Raw genomic sequence first — 13,009 nt, 5'->3', positions numbered from 1 at the left:
CAGCATATGTCCACTCTATCAGATGCATCTTACACCTAATGAAATGGGGTGCTGTCCATGAAAACATATGCCAAATTAAACAATTAAGGTGCCACAAGACTATTTGTTGTTTCTGCTGCAGCAGCCTAATACAGCTATCACTCTGGAAATTCTTTCAAAGGAATGTAAAACTGTATAATAGGGAAATTTACCAGTATTTGCAAAGGAGACATAAAATCTGATAATTTATAGAAGATAACATATAGAAAATATTTATTTTTGGGTCTTGAGAGGTACTTTAGAGAGTAGGCCATAGGTTGGACTCAAGCTCCCCAAAACGTTAGTTTTTCTGGTCAGCAGTTAGAAATCATCAGAATCTAGAGAGCCAATGGTTCCTGAGTCCTGGTCTAAGTACCGATCGTCTTCTTCTGCCTTAAAAACCATTTTGATGAGGGGAAGGCAAAATTATGAGCATAACAGTAGTCTGTGGTTGGAGAATTCGGCCCTCAGTTCCATTGAGTTTATCTTCAGATTACTAGTTATCATAGAAAGAGGAATTTATGGCAAACTGTAGCAGCCTTTGCCTGTTGGAGATACTTGGGTTACATTATAGTATAGTAATTTAAACACTATATTAAACCAGTGTAATGTAGTTGTAGTGGGCCATAATAGTATAGTTTTCCAAAGTTTCTGTACGAGACATTCAGTCTGCTTTTTACTTCAGTTGTAACTTAACTTTGAAAAGAGTTTTTGCCATTAGAAGTCTAATATTGCATCATGTCCAGATGTTCCAAGATACATAGCACTATATTATAGCGCTAAAAAAAATCAATGAATTTCAATGTTAGCTAGTTTTAGGAATGATGTTGCAGCTTCTTTTATTTTGGCAATTAATCAGAGCAAAAAACTAGACCCACTTTAGTCAACCCTACCACGTATATACATGCAGACATGCAGCTGAGCTGCAGTGGCTGTTGGTTCTTTAACCTGCCTTTCTCGGCATTCACTTCTTCAGCACTGCAATCAGCTACCTTGTTTGGATAATTTCTGCAACAATGGAGTGGAAGCCCATGTTAAATGGCAGCTTGAAGTAGTCCAAGGGGCAGCAACCCTTTCTCAAGAATCTGCTAACACCACTGTACTTGCTGCTCTTGGCACATATAAACAGCTTGCTTTAAATGTCAGTGACTTGTGTTTGGGAGGTGAGGTGCTAGCTTAGTTGCAAAGTTCATACTGTGCAGGTAGCTATCTCTACTTAAAAGGCATTGATGTTTGGCTTCAGAACCACAACTGCCCAGGATCTTGGAAAGCTTCTGTTACTCCAAGTAGGAAATTTTGGGTCAGAAGAGTAGAATAGTTCAATTAGGCCTAAGGGTATTTTGTTGAGACCCAAGCAGACCTATTAATAACAGGAGGTCTTGGAGGTTTCTCATCCATAGGGTTGCCATAAGTAGCAATAGCAATAGCAAGTACATTTCTATACTGCTTATCAGTGTACTTAAGCGCTCCCTAAGCGGTTTACAGGCATTTAACCACTGCGCCACTAGAGCTCCATAAGTAGAAGTTAGTTTGCTGGCTATTAACAATAACAACAAATAATGTAAGCCACAGGTGAAGAAAAGTGTAGAAGAGATGCAGTACAGCAACTTCAGGAGGATCTCTCCCTAATCACAAAATTATCTGCAGTCTTTTAAATGAAACTGCCACTGTAGTGCAGAGAGTGATGATGGAAGGAGTTTGCATCGGGTCAAAACACATGGAAATATTTATAGTGCAGTTGCTTGAGTACTAATTGTACTAACAAAAAAGCACCCTTATGTACAGTTCAATACTCACTTATCTAGAACTAAGCATAACTGAACTTAATTGAAATAACAACATAAACCTAGACATATCTACCCAGATGTACGTTGTACTGAGTTCATTTATGCTTAGTTCTAGGTAAGTGAATACAGTCATCCCTCCATATTTGCGGCTTTGATATTTGCGGATTTTATTATTCACGGATTTTATTAATATGTTCTCTCTAGGACTGTCTAGGTCCTCCAGTGCAACTCTGTGGTCAACTTTAACTAAAAGTTGCACTGAAAGACCATTTGTAGCTACTCCAGTGCCATTCTATGGTCAGTGTATGTTGGACATTGACCACAGAGTTGCACTGGAGGACCTAGAGATTCCTAGAGAGGTGTCCTCTCAGGTAAAAATAGTGTTTTTGTTATTTGTGGTTTTTCCATATTCATGGGGGTTTTGTTCCCCTAACCCTAGCGAATATGGAGGGACAACTGTATTGTACTGTACACAAGCATGCTTCCTTGTATGATCATTTATTTAAATACAGACTTAAGATAACAGGTTGCAGTTTATCAGCAAGGGATTTCAAACAGCAAAATTTCCAAGACAATTTTCAGTAAGATTAACTGAGATATTAATGTTGCAGGTGCATAATGATAGCTGCTGGGATATTACTTCATATTCAGCAATTCAGACACAGTCAACATTTGTCATCTACTACTACTAAAATTCCATAAAGGAGCAACAGGAACACACACACACACACACACACACCTATAGGCCTTGTTTTACATACCATACAGTCATGTTTTTATGTTATGATATTCATACATAGATTCATATGACAACCAAGTAAATACTCATTTACAAGATTTTGGAAGAAAGTGCAATGACATCAAAGGCCTAATGGCAATATAAAATGAATGTGGAATGGATGTGCCCTTATTCCTGTGATCCTGAGTACTTATGCTGTGTCTCTGATTTGGTCCGTTTGTACTTCACTTCATTTGCACTCCTACTGCCGAACAACATACATTGGCTGGTTTCTAATATTTGGTCTGAATTAACCTCCTGTTGAGCTGAAGCTATGCATAAAGGTTTTTTCATTAAAATTATGAAGGACTAAGCTTTTGGCCAGTGGAATGTCTGCTGCACCTGATTAATTTATGCTTATTGGTGGAGCAGTGCTGAGGGCCCGCTGACTTTCACCCTGTCTTACCCTGACCCACTTGGGTCACCAAAGGTTGCACTGTGTTCTTCCATCTTCCTGTATCAGCTATTCTGTCAGTGGGAGCATTCTTTTTCCCCTGGTCATTGAGCTGTCTGCATTGGGCTGTCTCTATGATTCACTATCTAAACATTTTAGGCTCGAAGGGAGTTGAAACGCTTGAAGGAGGAGGCTAGGCGTAAGCATGCTGTGGCAGTCATTTGGGCTTACTGGCTTGGATTAAAGGTACTCTCTCAAACAACTCCCTTATTCTAAATAAATTATGAATTCTAAATAAAGTGTTGCATCTACTAACGCATAATAAACTTTTGGTGCTCTTGGGTTGCTATGGCAAGCATGACCTTTAAGGAAATTATTTCCCCATGGATTTAAAAACAAAACAAAACTATTGTATATTATTAAGTGTGTATTTTTGTTTGTGTGTGAGAGCAAACACATGTGTGTACATGCAAGCATGCAGTTCAAGATATTGCTAACTTCACTAGGAGTGTGACTTCTCAAAGAAATAATAGTTTCTATTAAAGGAGTGCCATTGCAATTGGCCTGCTTTGGCAACACTTGAGATTTGAATGATTTACATGTTTGTTTTTCTTATCCTCTTCTTCCTGCAATAGGAACTAATTGTGAATTCAGATTTCTTTGCTTTGTTGGTACAATATTTCCCAGAATGTCTAAATATAGAGTCCAGTAAATATTTCTTCAGAGTACCCCAGCTGAGGATGGATCCTTGCTTGATGGTCTCTAGGCAAGATCTTTAGGGACATATGGGGCAGGCAGTCACAACTGGGTTTTCTCTCACTTTGTAGGCATCACTTGTATGAAATGATGCTTCCTTGCCATGAACTGTATATGCTGCCACTCCAGTTTATGTGATCAGACAAAACATCTTGATTTGCCATGCTTATACAAATCACAACAGTTTCACATATAAATTTCCAAGTGGAGATAATATTTCACAGAGATTGCACTTGAGTGTCAGCACAGCCCCTCTCAGGGACCACCAGCATAGTACTAGGTTTCAGTCAGATATACATGAAGTTCCTTTAAACTTAAGGCAGCTACAGTTTCGTCTTGTCTTGATTTTGTTGATGCACCTTTTTGACTGTCCCCTGATTAAATCAGGTAATGAGTTTTAGATAAACTTTTTTTAGACTAAGACAGGGCAGAATGAAGGTGCCTCTTTAAAAACTGGGGCCTTTCTTTGCAAATTTTCATCCTGTTTTTTTTTAAGCATTAGTTCTAAGGTACAAATTCAGATGGTTAGTTTTTATATATCTGTTCTTTGAGGGTAAAAACCCAAATCACATGTCATAGATTACTTTACCCTGCCCCATAAACCTTCTCCCACTCACCCAGCAAGATAGGCTTTCAGTAAGAGAGCCCAACTGGGGAAAAACCTACTTAAAGAGACGGGGGCAAGTGCCATGATTAGGTGGGTGCATTCATTCTGTCATGTGTATCCTTAGGGCTGGGTCATATGTGTTTTGCATAGCATACTAATGGTTAGAAACAATAACTGGGACTTCTGTGTAACTCTTTTAAAGAGACTTTTAAAAACTTAGCTAAGGTCTTGTTTTCACCTCTTTTAATGGAAAACCTCAAGGTTTCCAAATGGAATCTCACTTAACAGGCCTAGCCTCTGGCTGTAGCATAATTCAAACCTCTTTGTAAGCTATGCAACATTTCAAATAATTCCATCTAATGAGTCTTCTTTTGTCACATCAAGGAGTGCAGCTATATATTTTATGAAAGAGTGCCTATGTGTATGCCAGATTTCATCTTCAAGCACATTTCTGGCAGTGGAATGTTTATATCTTGAGATACAATATTACTCTGAGGAAAAAGTAAGGCTGGTTCTCTCACACCCTGCCAATGTAATTTCATTGAAAAAATTTTGGGAGGGGAGATTTTTTAAAGTGATCAATAATTCAACTTTGAAGTCACTGTGGTCCCTAGCAACTGTTTGCAATGTTGGTAAAGCTTTATTTTAGTAAACCTGAACAACTGCATGCTCTTTTCTGTGCCTCAGTGTGTAATGGGGTTGTTCTCTGTTTCCTCTTCCCATTCCTCACGGGTTTTTTTTTAATGTTTCATTTACTAAACTGCTTCACCTATGCTGAAATGAAACAAAAGGTGAAATTACCACACATAATCTAATTGGAGATCATATTGTCCTCATAAACTTTCCAGAGTAGGGTAGGAAAAATAATTTAATGAATATACAGCCCGCCTTCTCCATACCATGGGCTTGCCATATGTGGACTTAAGCTTCTGTGCACGGCAAGCCCAGGGACTTAAAATGGTGCGTGCACACAAGCAGTGGCCATTAAAATCAGTCCCATGTTTTTTGCCATACATTGGGGGGGGGAATCCAGAATGGATCCCCCACGTATACAAAGGGCCCATTGTTCAAGAAATATTTTATACCAGTTGATGGACACCAGAATATTTCCCCCTGTTTTTGTATTTTCCCCTCTGTATATTCTTGCATACAACCTCTTTCCTCCTTCCATTATTTTCTATGGAGCCCAGCATTTCTACTTTGCTTTGCTTTGATCCTTCAGAGCTTTCTGCTAGCCCTGAGACAATTGTTTAACCAATGTGAATAAAACTATGCCAATGTTAAGGAGACCCAGTGTACTCCAGTATTAGAGTAGATTTTTGGAATGCTGCAAACAATGAAACATTGTTTTTAATGTTAAACTGAGGTAAACAGATTTACAAATCACAGATAAAACTTTTAAGAGGACAGTCAACTTCTGCAATTATAGGTCAATAATGTCAAAATAAATGACACAGGAGACACCAGGATCAATGAAGTGGAAAAACCTAGTGGGCTAAGTAGGGATTTCCTTTGAAATCTAACAGTAATCGCTTTCTGGAAAATACTAACATACGGGTATGGAAGAATACACAAATGAAAGCACTTTCTAGGTAAGTAACTTGTGGCGGGGAAGGAGGAGATGTCAGTCTACTGAAAGTGCAATTCCCCTTCATTACATTAATTGGGTAATGATTCTACAAATTAACTCAAAACAAAGTCAGTGGGGCCTCGCTATCTGCGGACTTGCCATCCGTGGATGGTAAGTCCCTATTGTCTCCAGTGGCAGCATGTGCACATGGCTGCTCCACCACTAGGGACAACAGGACTTGAGGTTCTGCAAATTTTAGTATGCACGGGTGGTCTGGAACAGATCCCCCCACAGATACCAAGGTCCCACTATTGGTGGTAGGGATTGCATGAAAAAGTATTTTCCCTTTGTGCTATAAATCTCATGTTAAATAACCATATGGATGATGAAGCCTTATAGTGATAAACCTCTGACTGAGGTGTTCTACCTCAGACTGCAAGTGCATGCTCACTTTATTGAATGTTCCTTGATACAAAAAAAGATGTGCACAAAAAGAATTGTAATATTAGTCAGGATAATTTTTTTTCATATGGAGGAACATTCAATCAAGTCAGTCCCTGTCTGCAGCCTGAGATAGTATGGCTGAGATAAGTTTTACTAACAGGAACAGATAAATATGAGAATGTTGATTCCTTATATAATAACAATAACAACAACATTTACTTTCACCTTGCCTCTTCAAAAAGATTCAGTTTACAACAATAAAACATACAACACAGTAAAATAAATCCCATTATCCCCAATCCTTAAACTAATTTATAATACAACAATATTATAAAATAGAATTAAAATCATTTAAAATCATAATAGAAGCAAGCAAGATCCAAAAGCATTTCTACTTTGCCTCTGTCTGCCCTAGTTTTCTTTCTCTAGAAGGAACCTGGATTATGCACTTGACTTTTTGAGGACACAACTAAAATTTATTGGCTTGCTATTAAGTGCCTTGCTTATACTTTTGAGAAAACAAAACAAAAGCAGAGTATTTACTTTGAGGTTTTAATTTATCAGGTCCGCAGGGAGTACAGGAAATTCTTCCGAGCCAACGCAGGAAGGAAAATTTATGAATTCATACTTCAGAAAATTGTACGTATTGTTGTGCTTAAAAATATTGTTGTAGCTGTTACATTCATTTTATATCCTTTCTTTAGAAAACAATAGTAAAACTAAGATTAGATGTTTCAGTATAAATGTAAAAGGATTTTACTATTTTATAATGTTGATGCCTCTCCTTGGTTATCTGAATTACCTGTGCTACAGACAGATTGCACATATAAGATACATATAAGAGGTGGTATCTCTTATATGTATCTAGAATTATAATAATCTTGACTTTCATATTTAGCCACTACCTCTAAATTTTTCTGCCTACCTATCTACCTATATTGTACATTTGTAGTTCTATTCTGAAGCTTTCATCAAGGCCATTGAACCTTTAGAACTGCCCCACAAACTTGACTCACATCTATACAGAATGTTCTGTAAAGGCAGCAAATGGAAACGAAGGCTGTTTTTAGTGCTTAGAAATGTATCTTGTTTCTTAGGACAGGGCTAGGAAACTTTTGATAGCCCAGTCAGGGAAGGCAATTTCTGTGAGAAAATAGCTATCTTTATGTAGGCACAAAGCCTATTTGCCTCCCCTTTTCACATTACAGGTAAACCAGCCAGAAAATGGATGGGTTTCTGTGAAGTAATTACTCTGTCTGAAGTAATATGGCTAAGAGTACTCTACACAAGTCGGGATTTTAAATCAACTTTAAAATCAAGCTTTTTTTAATCAGCTGTAACCAGAAACATCACAGCTTTTAGATTAAAATGAAACTGGATGTTGTGAATAGAGAGTATGTCCGCTTAAAATGCTTCAGTGTTAAATAGTGATATAATCAAAGATTATTATTCTTTTTCTTTTTTAAAAAATGTAGATACAAAAGTATTTTTGGGAAATGAAGAATAAGATGCCTTCCTTGTCACCAGTAGATAAAAACTGGCCTGCAAGGCCTTATCTCTTCTTGGATTCAACTCATAAGCAACTGAAGAGGATATTCCATTTGTGGAGGGTAATAAAAGAGTAATTTTATTGTGTGTTTATATATTAGGTCTGAGTTTTTTTAATTTATAAACTAGATTTCTACCACAGGTTGTCCAAGTAGCATACCAAATAAAACTTTACAGTAAAAGCCAATAATAAAGGGCCAAGGCAGCAAAGCACTCCATGATGTCAAGAGTCTCTAATTTTTTTACTTAAAATGTTTTAGCTGTTGTATGTGTATATGTATGTGTGTGTACATGTATTGATTCCAGTGTCAGGGAAGAAGATATCATTGTTTTTAAAGATCTTGATTCAAAGGAAGTGAATTGCTGTTAGGTTCCATCTATTAAGTGCAGGTTCAATACATCCAGTGCCATGAAAAAGGAATGATAAGTCAGAATGGGTAATGTGTGACCCACAGAGATGCTGCAGTCTCCAGGGCAGCTCTTGGGGTCCCACTGATTCACCTCCCATTTTGTCTGCCCCCCAAACACCAAAAACAGCTTCAGGACACTTTAGAATGTTATTACAAAGGGTCCCTCACACAAGAACAGCCAACACAAAAACCACAAAATGACCCATAAAGCTGGTGCATCCTCACTTCCAGTTAACCAAAATAGCAGCTACGGTGACACACTGCAGCTCATCACAGCAGCTAAAAATTGAGTGGTGCGGCCTTCTCTGCTCCAGAGCAGAGTCTGATCTAAGTCCCTGGATTGTCATCAAGTTGTGAGTAAAAGTAGCCCTTAAATCCCAGGTCTAAGAAGGGTAAATATTAGGATAATAAAAGAAATCAAGCAGAGTCCAGTATGGAATTATCTGTATCAGGGTGGCAACTGCACAGGAGCCATATTGGGGGCTTTCTATACAATTTTTGGCCAAAGGCATCTGGAAATTGTGTCAGTTTTAAACCTTTTTTAAAAAACTAGGTAGGGTTGGGAGATTTTTGGAGACTCATAGGGGGCTTCCGGGGCTGGAAAGGGAGGGTTCTGGGTTGCTTGTGGTCTGTGGGCCACATTTTGGTTTCTGTATTTTCTGGAACATCCCAGGCAAACTAGTTGAAAACAGAATCTCTCTCTATTTAGCTATCTAAGGTATATTCCCATTATACTTTTTAATTATTGAAAATGGGTTCAGTCAAATTGACCAGTACAACTATTCAAGCTTTAGCCACTATAGGTTAAATGCCTGTACTGCTGCCACTCACTCACAAACTATAAGGGGGTGAGTTCAACAACAGCCAGGACTCAGGCTCAGCTCAGACTTGCATCCTTCCAAGGTCACTAAAATGAGTACCCAGCTTTTTATTTATTTATTTGTATTTGTTTTAACCTGTTGTGCACCGCCCTGATCGTAGGAAGGGCGGTATACAGTGGTACCCCGGGATACGAATGCGCCGCCTTACGAAATTTCCGGGTTACGAAAGAAATTCACTTAATTAATTGTTTCCGGGTTACGAAGGTTATTCCGGGTTGCGAAAGAAATTTTGGTGCTTTTCGGCGCGATTTCACACGGAATCGCGGCTTTCGCTATTAAAGCCTATGGGCTTTTTCGGCTAGTGAAAGTTTCCGGGTTACGAAAGCGGCGGCGGAACGAATTACTTTCGTAACCCGGGGTACCACTGTATAAATAAAAATTTTATTTATTTATTTATTTATTAGCTTACAGTTGTAAACCACTTAGAGGCTGCTTAGGTGGTATAAAGTGGTATATAAATGAAGCTCCTATTGCTATTGCTTAATTGTCCTCCCCTGCCCCCGCGTATATTTTTACCAGTTGCTGAATTTACTTGACCTATATGTATAGGCTTACATGTTACTAATTGGTTTTAAAAGAGGCAATAAGGAAGGTATATACTCATCAGCAGATCTCTCTATCCAGTGAATGCTATCTAGTGCAATCTTTTAAGGAGCAGGTGGCTCTCAGGTAGGCACATAACTTTTACACTACGATTCCTAGTCTGTATTGTGATAAATGTACATTCAGAGAGAACTGGAGATAGCAGATACAAAATGAAATACTTGTGATGCTGATGATTACTGTATCTCTGTGTTTATAATTACACATGTGCTTCAGTTCAGCAATGATTAGGAAGTGTACCTTGAGCACTAAAGGAAAGCAAGCATGGTAATTTTTTTCAAGGCAGTTTCAAATAACTTTTTTATGATTCATCTGTTCTACTTTTTATAGTGTAAAAAGTACAGAGACCAGTTTACAGACCAGAAGAAGCTTGTTTATGAGGAAAAACTGGAAGCTAGTGAACTTTTCAAGGACAAGAAAGCTTTATATCCAGCCAGGTAAAGAGCCTATTCTGGTGACTTTTGCTTCCAGTTCTACACCTTCACCAATTCACAGACCTATAGTGCCTTGCCTTGAACATTTACATTGGTTATTGGCTTAGTTCCACATTGATCAATTTACTCACATATATTATTCTAGGGAAGGTATCTGGGTAAACATCACTGGGCAAAAATAACTTTAATGTTATACATCCACTGGTGATTAATCAAGAAGGAGATAATAGAGTTTGTGATGTCTAGGTCAGTTCAGAATCCATATCACAGATGATTAGGAAATGAGTTGAAAATATATTTGCCAATATAATAATGTCTTTATACAAATCTTCTGCACAATCATACTTGGAACACTGTGTGTAATTCTGGCTAGTACACATTGAAAAGGAAATTGTAGAACTGAAAACTTAAAGGGCAAGCAAAATGATTGAGTGCTGGAGCAACTTGAGTATGAATAACATTTGAGACTATTCTGTTTAGGAAAAAAAACACAACAACAAAGGGGTAGAAACAGTCCTGATTTTTAAAACTGTGTGTGATTGGGGGGTGGGTGGGATCGAGATAAAAGGTAGGTTTTCTTTTCTTATAATACTAAAGGGTCATCCAGTGAAACTAATTAGCAGGAGATTGGGGTTAGACAAAAGAAAGAGAGATCTTTGTTCATAGAGTACTTAATTGATTCATGTTAAGAATTTGTTGCCACAATATGTGGCAGTGACTGCCAACCTGAAGTGGGTTAGACAAATCCATGGAGGACAAGTTGAACTGTTTTTAGTTGCTTTCTAATGAATTCAGTTGTTTTATTGTGTGCACCTTACCCTGACATCATTAGGTGGGGAACCTGCTAGAGAGAGAAGTATTTTGATAAATAAAAATAAAATAAGATGAAGTGTAGAGGGCACTGGAACTTGAAAGAGGCCAGATGGGAAAGATTTGGATTTGGTTTATTGTTCAGAAGCCTACTTCCGGCATCACATAAGAGCTTGAGAATGTACATCCATGACTGAGTGACTGAAGACAGGGCTAGAGAATGTACAACCCTCCAGATGCTCTTGGGACATCTGCTAAGCCTAGCCAGGATAGTTAGTGACCAAGAACAATGGGAGTTGTAGTTCAGTATCTCAAGGGCTGAAGATTCCCCATCCCTATTTCAGGTTCTGCTTCTAATGGTTTTTCTAGCCACATCCAGCCTGTTCTGCTCCCTACTCACCCATCTTTTCCTACAGTCTGTCATTATAAATCAAAAAAGAAAACATGGAGCTGGTTTTTGTACAGCAGTAATGCAGAATAAAATACAAAACGTAATCTCCTTTGGAACTATCCAGGCCTGTCCCAGTCAATAGAGAGTACAGTACTAGAGGACTGTTCCACAAAAAGCAAAGTACTATCTGTTTGGAAATGTACCATATATACTCGACTATGACTAAACCTCATGTATAAGTCGAAGGCAGGTTTGGGGACCAAAATTAAGGATTTTGGTACAACCCATATTTAAATCAAGGGTAAAACTTAGAGGCACGTAACAAAAAATTTAAAGGATGAAGCAAAGGAAAACAATGCCAATGAATTTACAAAATTCCAGCAGGCATAACTGTTTGTGCTCACACTAAAGGCTGGCTGGATTGCGGGGGAGAAGGGGTCAGTTCTTCCAGGACACATTACACACTTGCCTTTCACCAGGGGATAGTTCCTTTTTTATATATATGAGTTAAAGTATAGTACTTATATCAACCTGTGGATAGGCTGACTCAGTTTTTTGGGGGGTCAATTTTTTGACTAAAATTTCTAGATATATACATGAGTATGAACAGTATGTACAATGTGGCAACACAAGAGGATATACATAAAGACCAGTTGCGCAGCATGATTATTTATGAAGCCTTTCTACTCATAAGCTTTGTAATAAAAAAGGAAGGCAAGATTCAAACTGATGAGATACCTTTTGACTCCTTACTCTCCCCCACTCCCAGTCTCTTGTACTTCAATACTGAACTCCTTTGCTTTGGTTGCAGAGAGCGCTATTCTATCTTATCAGTTTCTCAGACAGGTGGAAGCTTGCCCCTATATGTTCAGAGGAATCTAAGCCAGCACTGTTTGTTCCAGACAGGGCAATAGGCAGCTCATATGGCTTAAGGGGCTATATCACTGTCTACGTGCTTGCTTGCTTTTTCACCCCTTAGGAGGCAGGTAAACTGTGATTAGAAAGGCCAGAGAGTTTTGAAATCTTAGGACATGATTGTAAAAAAAAGCAGTGCCTCTCCTGTTAAGGCAAATCTAGTACCAGCTAATGGTGTATCTACTTTGTTGGGAGTTCAGCATGGCAGTAGGCCTAGGACCTTTGGACTACATAGTTAAAGGGCCAAGGGTTTATTACAGAGAGGTCTAGAAGCTACTAAGCACTATGCATTTGCCCTCCCAGAGCCAACTAGTTTAAGAATGGGCTTGTGATATTTCTCAAACTAATCTAAATGAGTGCTGCAAATAGGTGTAGGAAAGTTAGTAGCTTACAGAAGGGGGAGTGGGATTTTTACTGTCTCAGCTATCCACACATACTTATGTAAGACAGTTGTGGAATTTTTTTATCCTTTGAGGAAAAAGGAAATGCATGTGTGGGTGAGTTAATGCAAACTGTCTGCCAGTTGACAAAAGCTTCCCTGCTTGATCCTATAAAGGCAGTTCTAACTAGAGGATATTTGAGGTTTACCCAGCCTCTCCCTCAGCCTGACTCAAAAACAGAGCTTGGAGTGTTACTTTAAAAAGGTAATTCATTACGTCTTTC

The 13,009-nt window shown here is 38.4% G+C and overlaps 1 protein-coding gene across 6 annotated transcripts in view; it reads left to right on the top strand.

The window, feature by feature from the left end:
* The window catches only part of MYO1B (myosin IB), a 156,565-nt gene that overhangs the window by 133,953 nt on the left and 9,603 nt on the right, over positions 1-13,009 (top strand). For all 6 annotated transcript variants that reach the window (XM_089519562.1, XM_089519561.1, XM_089519564.1 and 3 more), the window contains 4 exons: positions 3,137-3,223; positions 6,919-6,993; positions 7,830-7,964; positions 10,127-10,233. In XM_089519562.1, the coding sequence (XP_089375688.1) occupies positions 3,137-3,223; positions 6,919-6,993; positions 7,830-7,964; positions 10,127-10,233 (404 nt within the window). The remainder of the gene's footprint in view (positions 1-3,136; positions 3,224-6,918; positions 6,994-7,829; positions 7,965-10,126; positions 10,234-13,009) is intronic.

Source organism: Sceloporus occidentalis, unplaced genomic scaffold, assembly GCF_023333645.1.
Source record: "Sceloporus occidentalis isolate IW3139 unplaced genomic scaffold, rSceOcc1.0.p SCAF_4, whole genome shotgun sequence".
Taxonomy (NCBI): Eukaryota; Metazoa; Chordata; class Lepidosauria; order Squamata; family Phrynosomatidae; genus Sceloporus; species Sceloporus occidentalis.
Note: the sequence above shows the minus strand (reverse complement) of the source record. Positions and strands in the feature narration are given on the sequence as shown.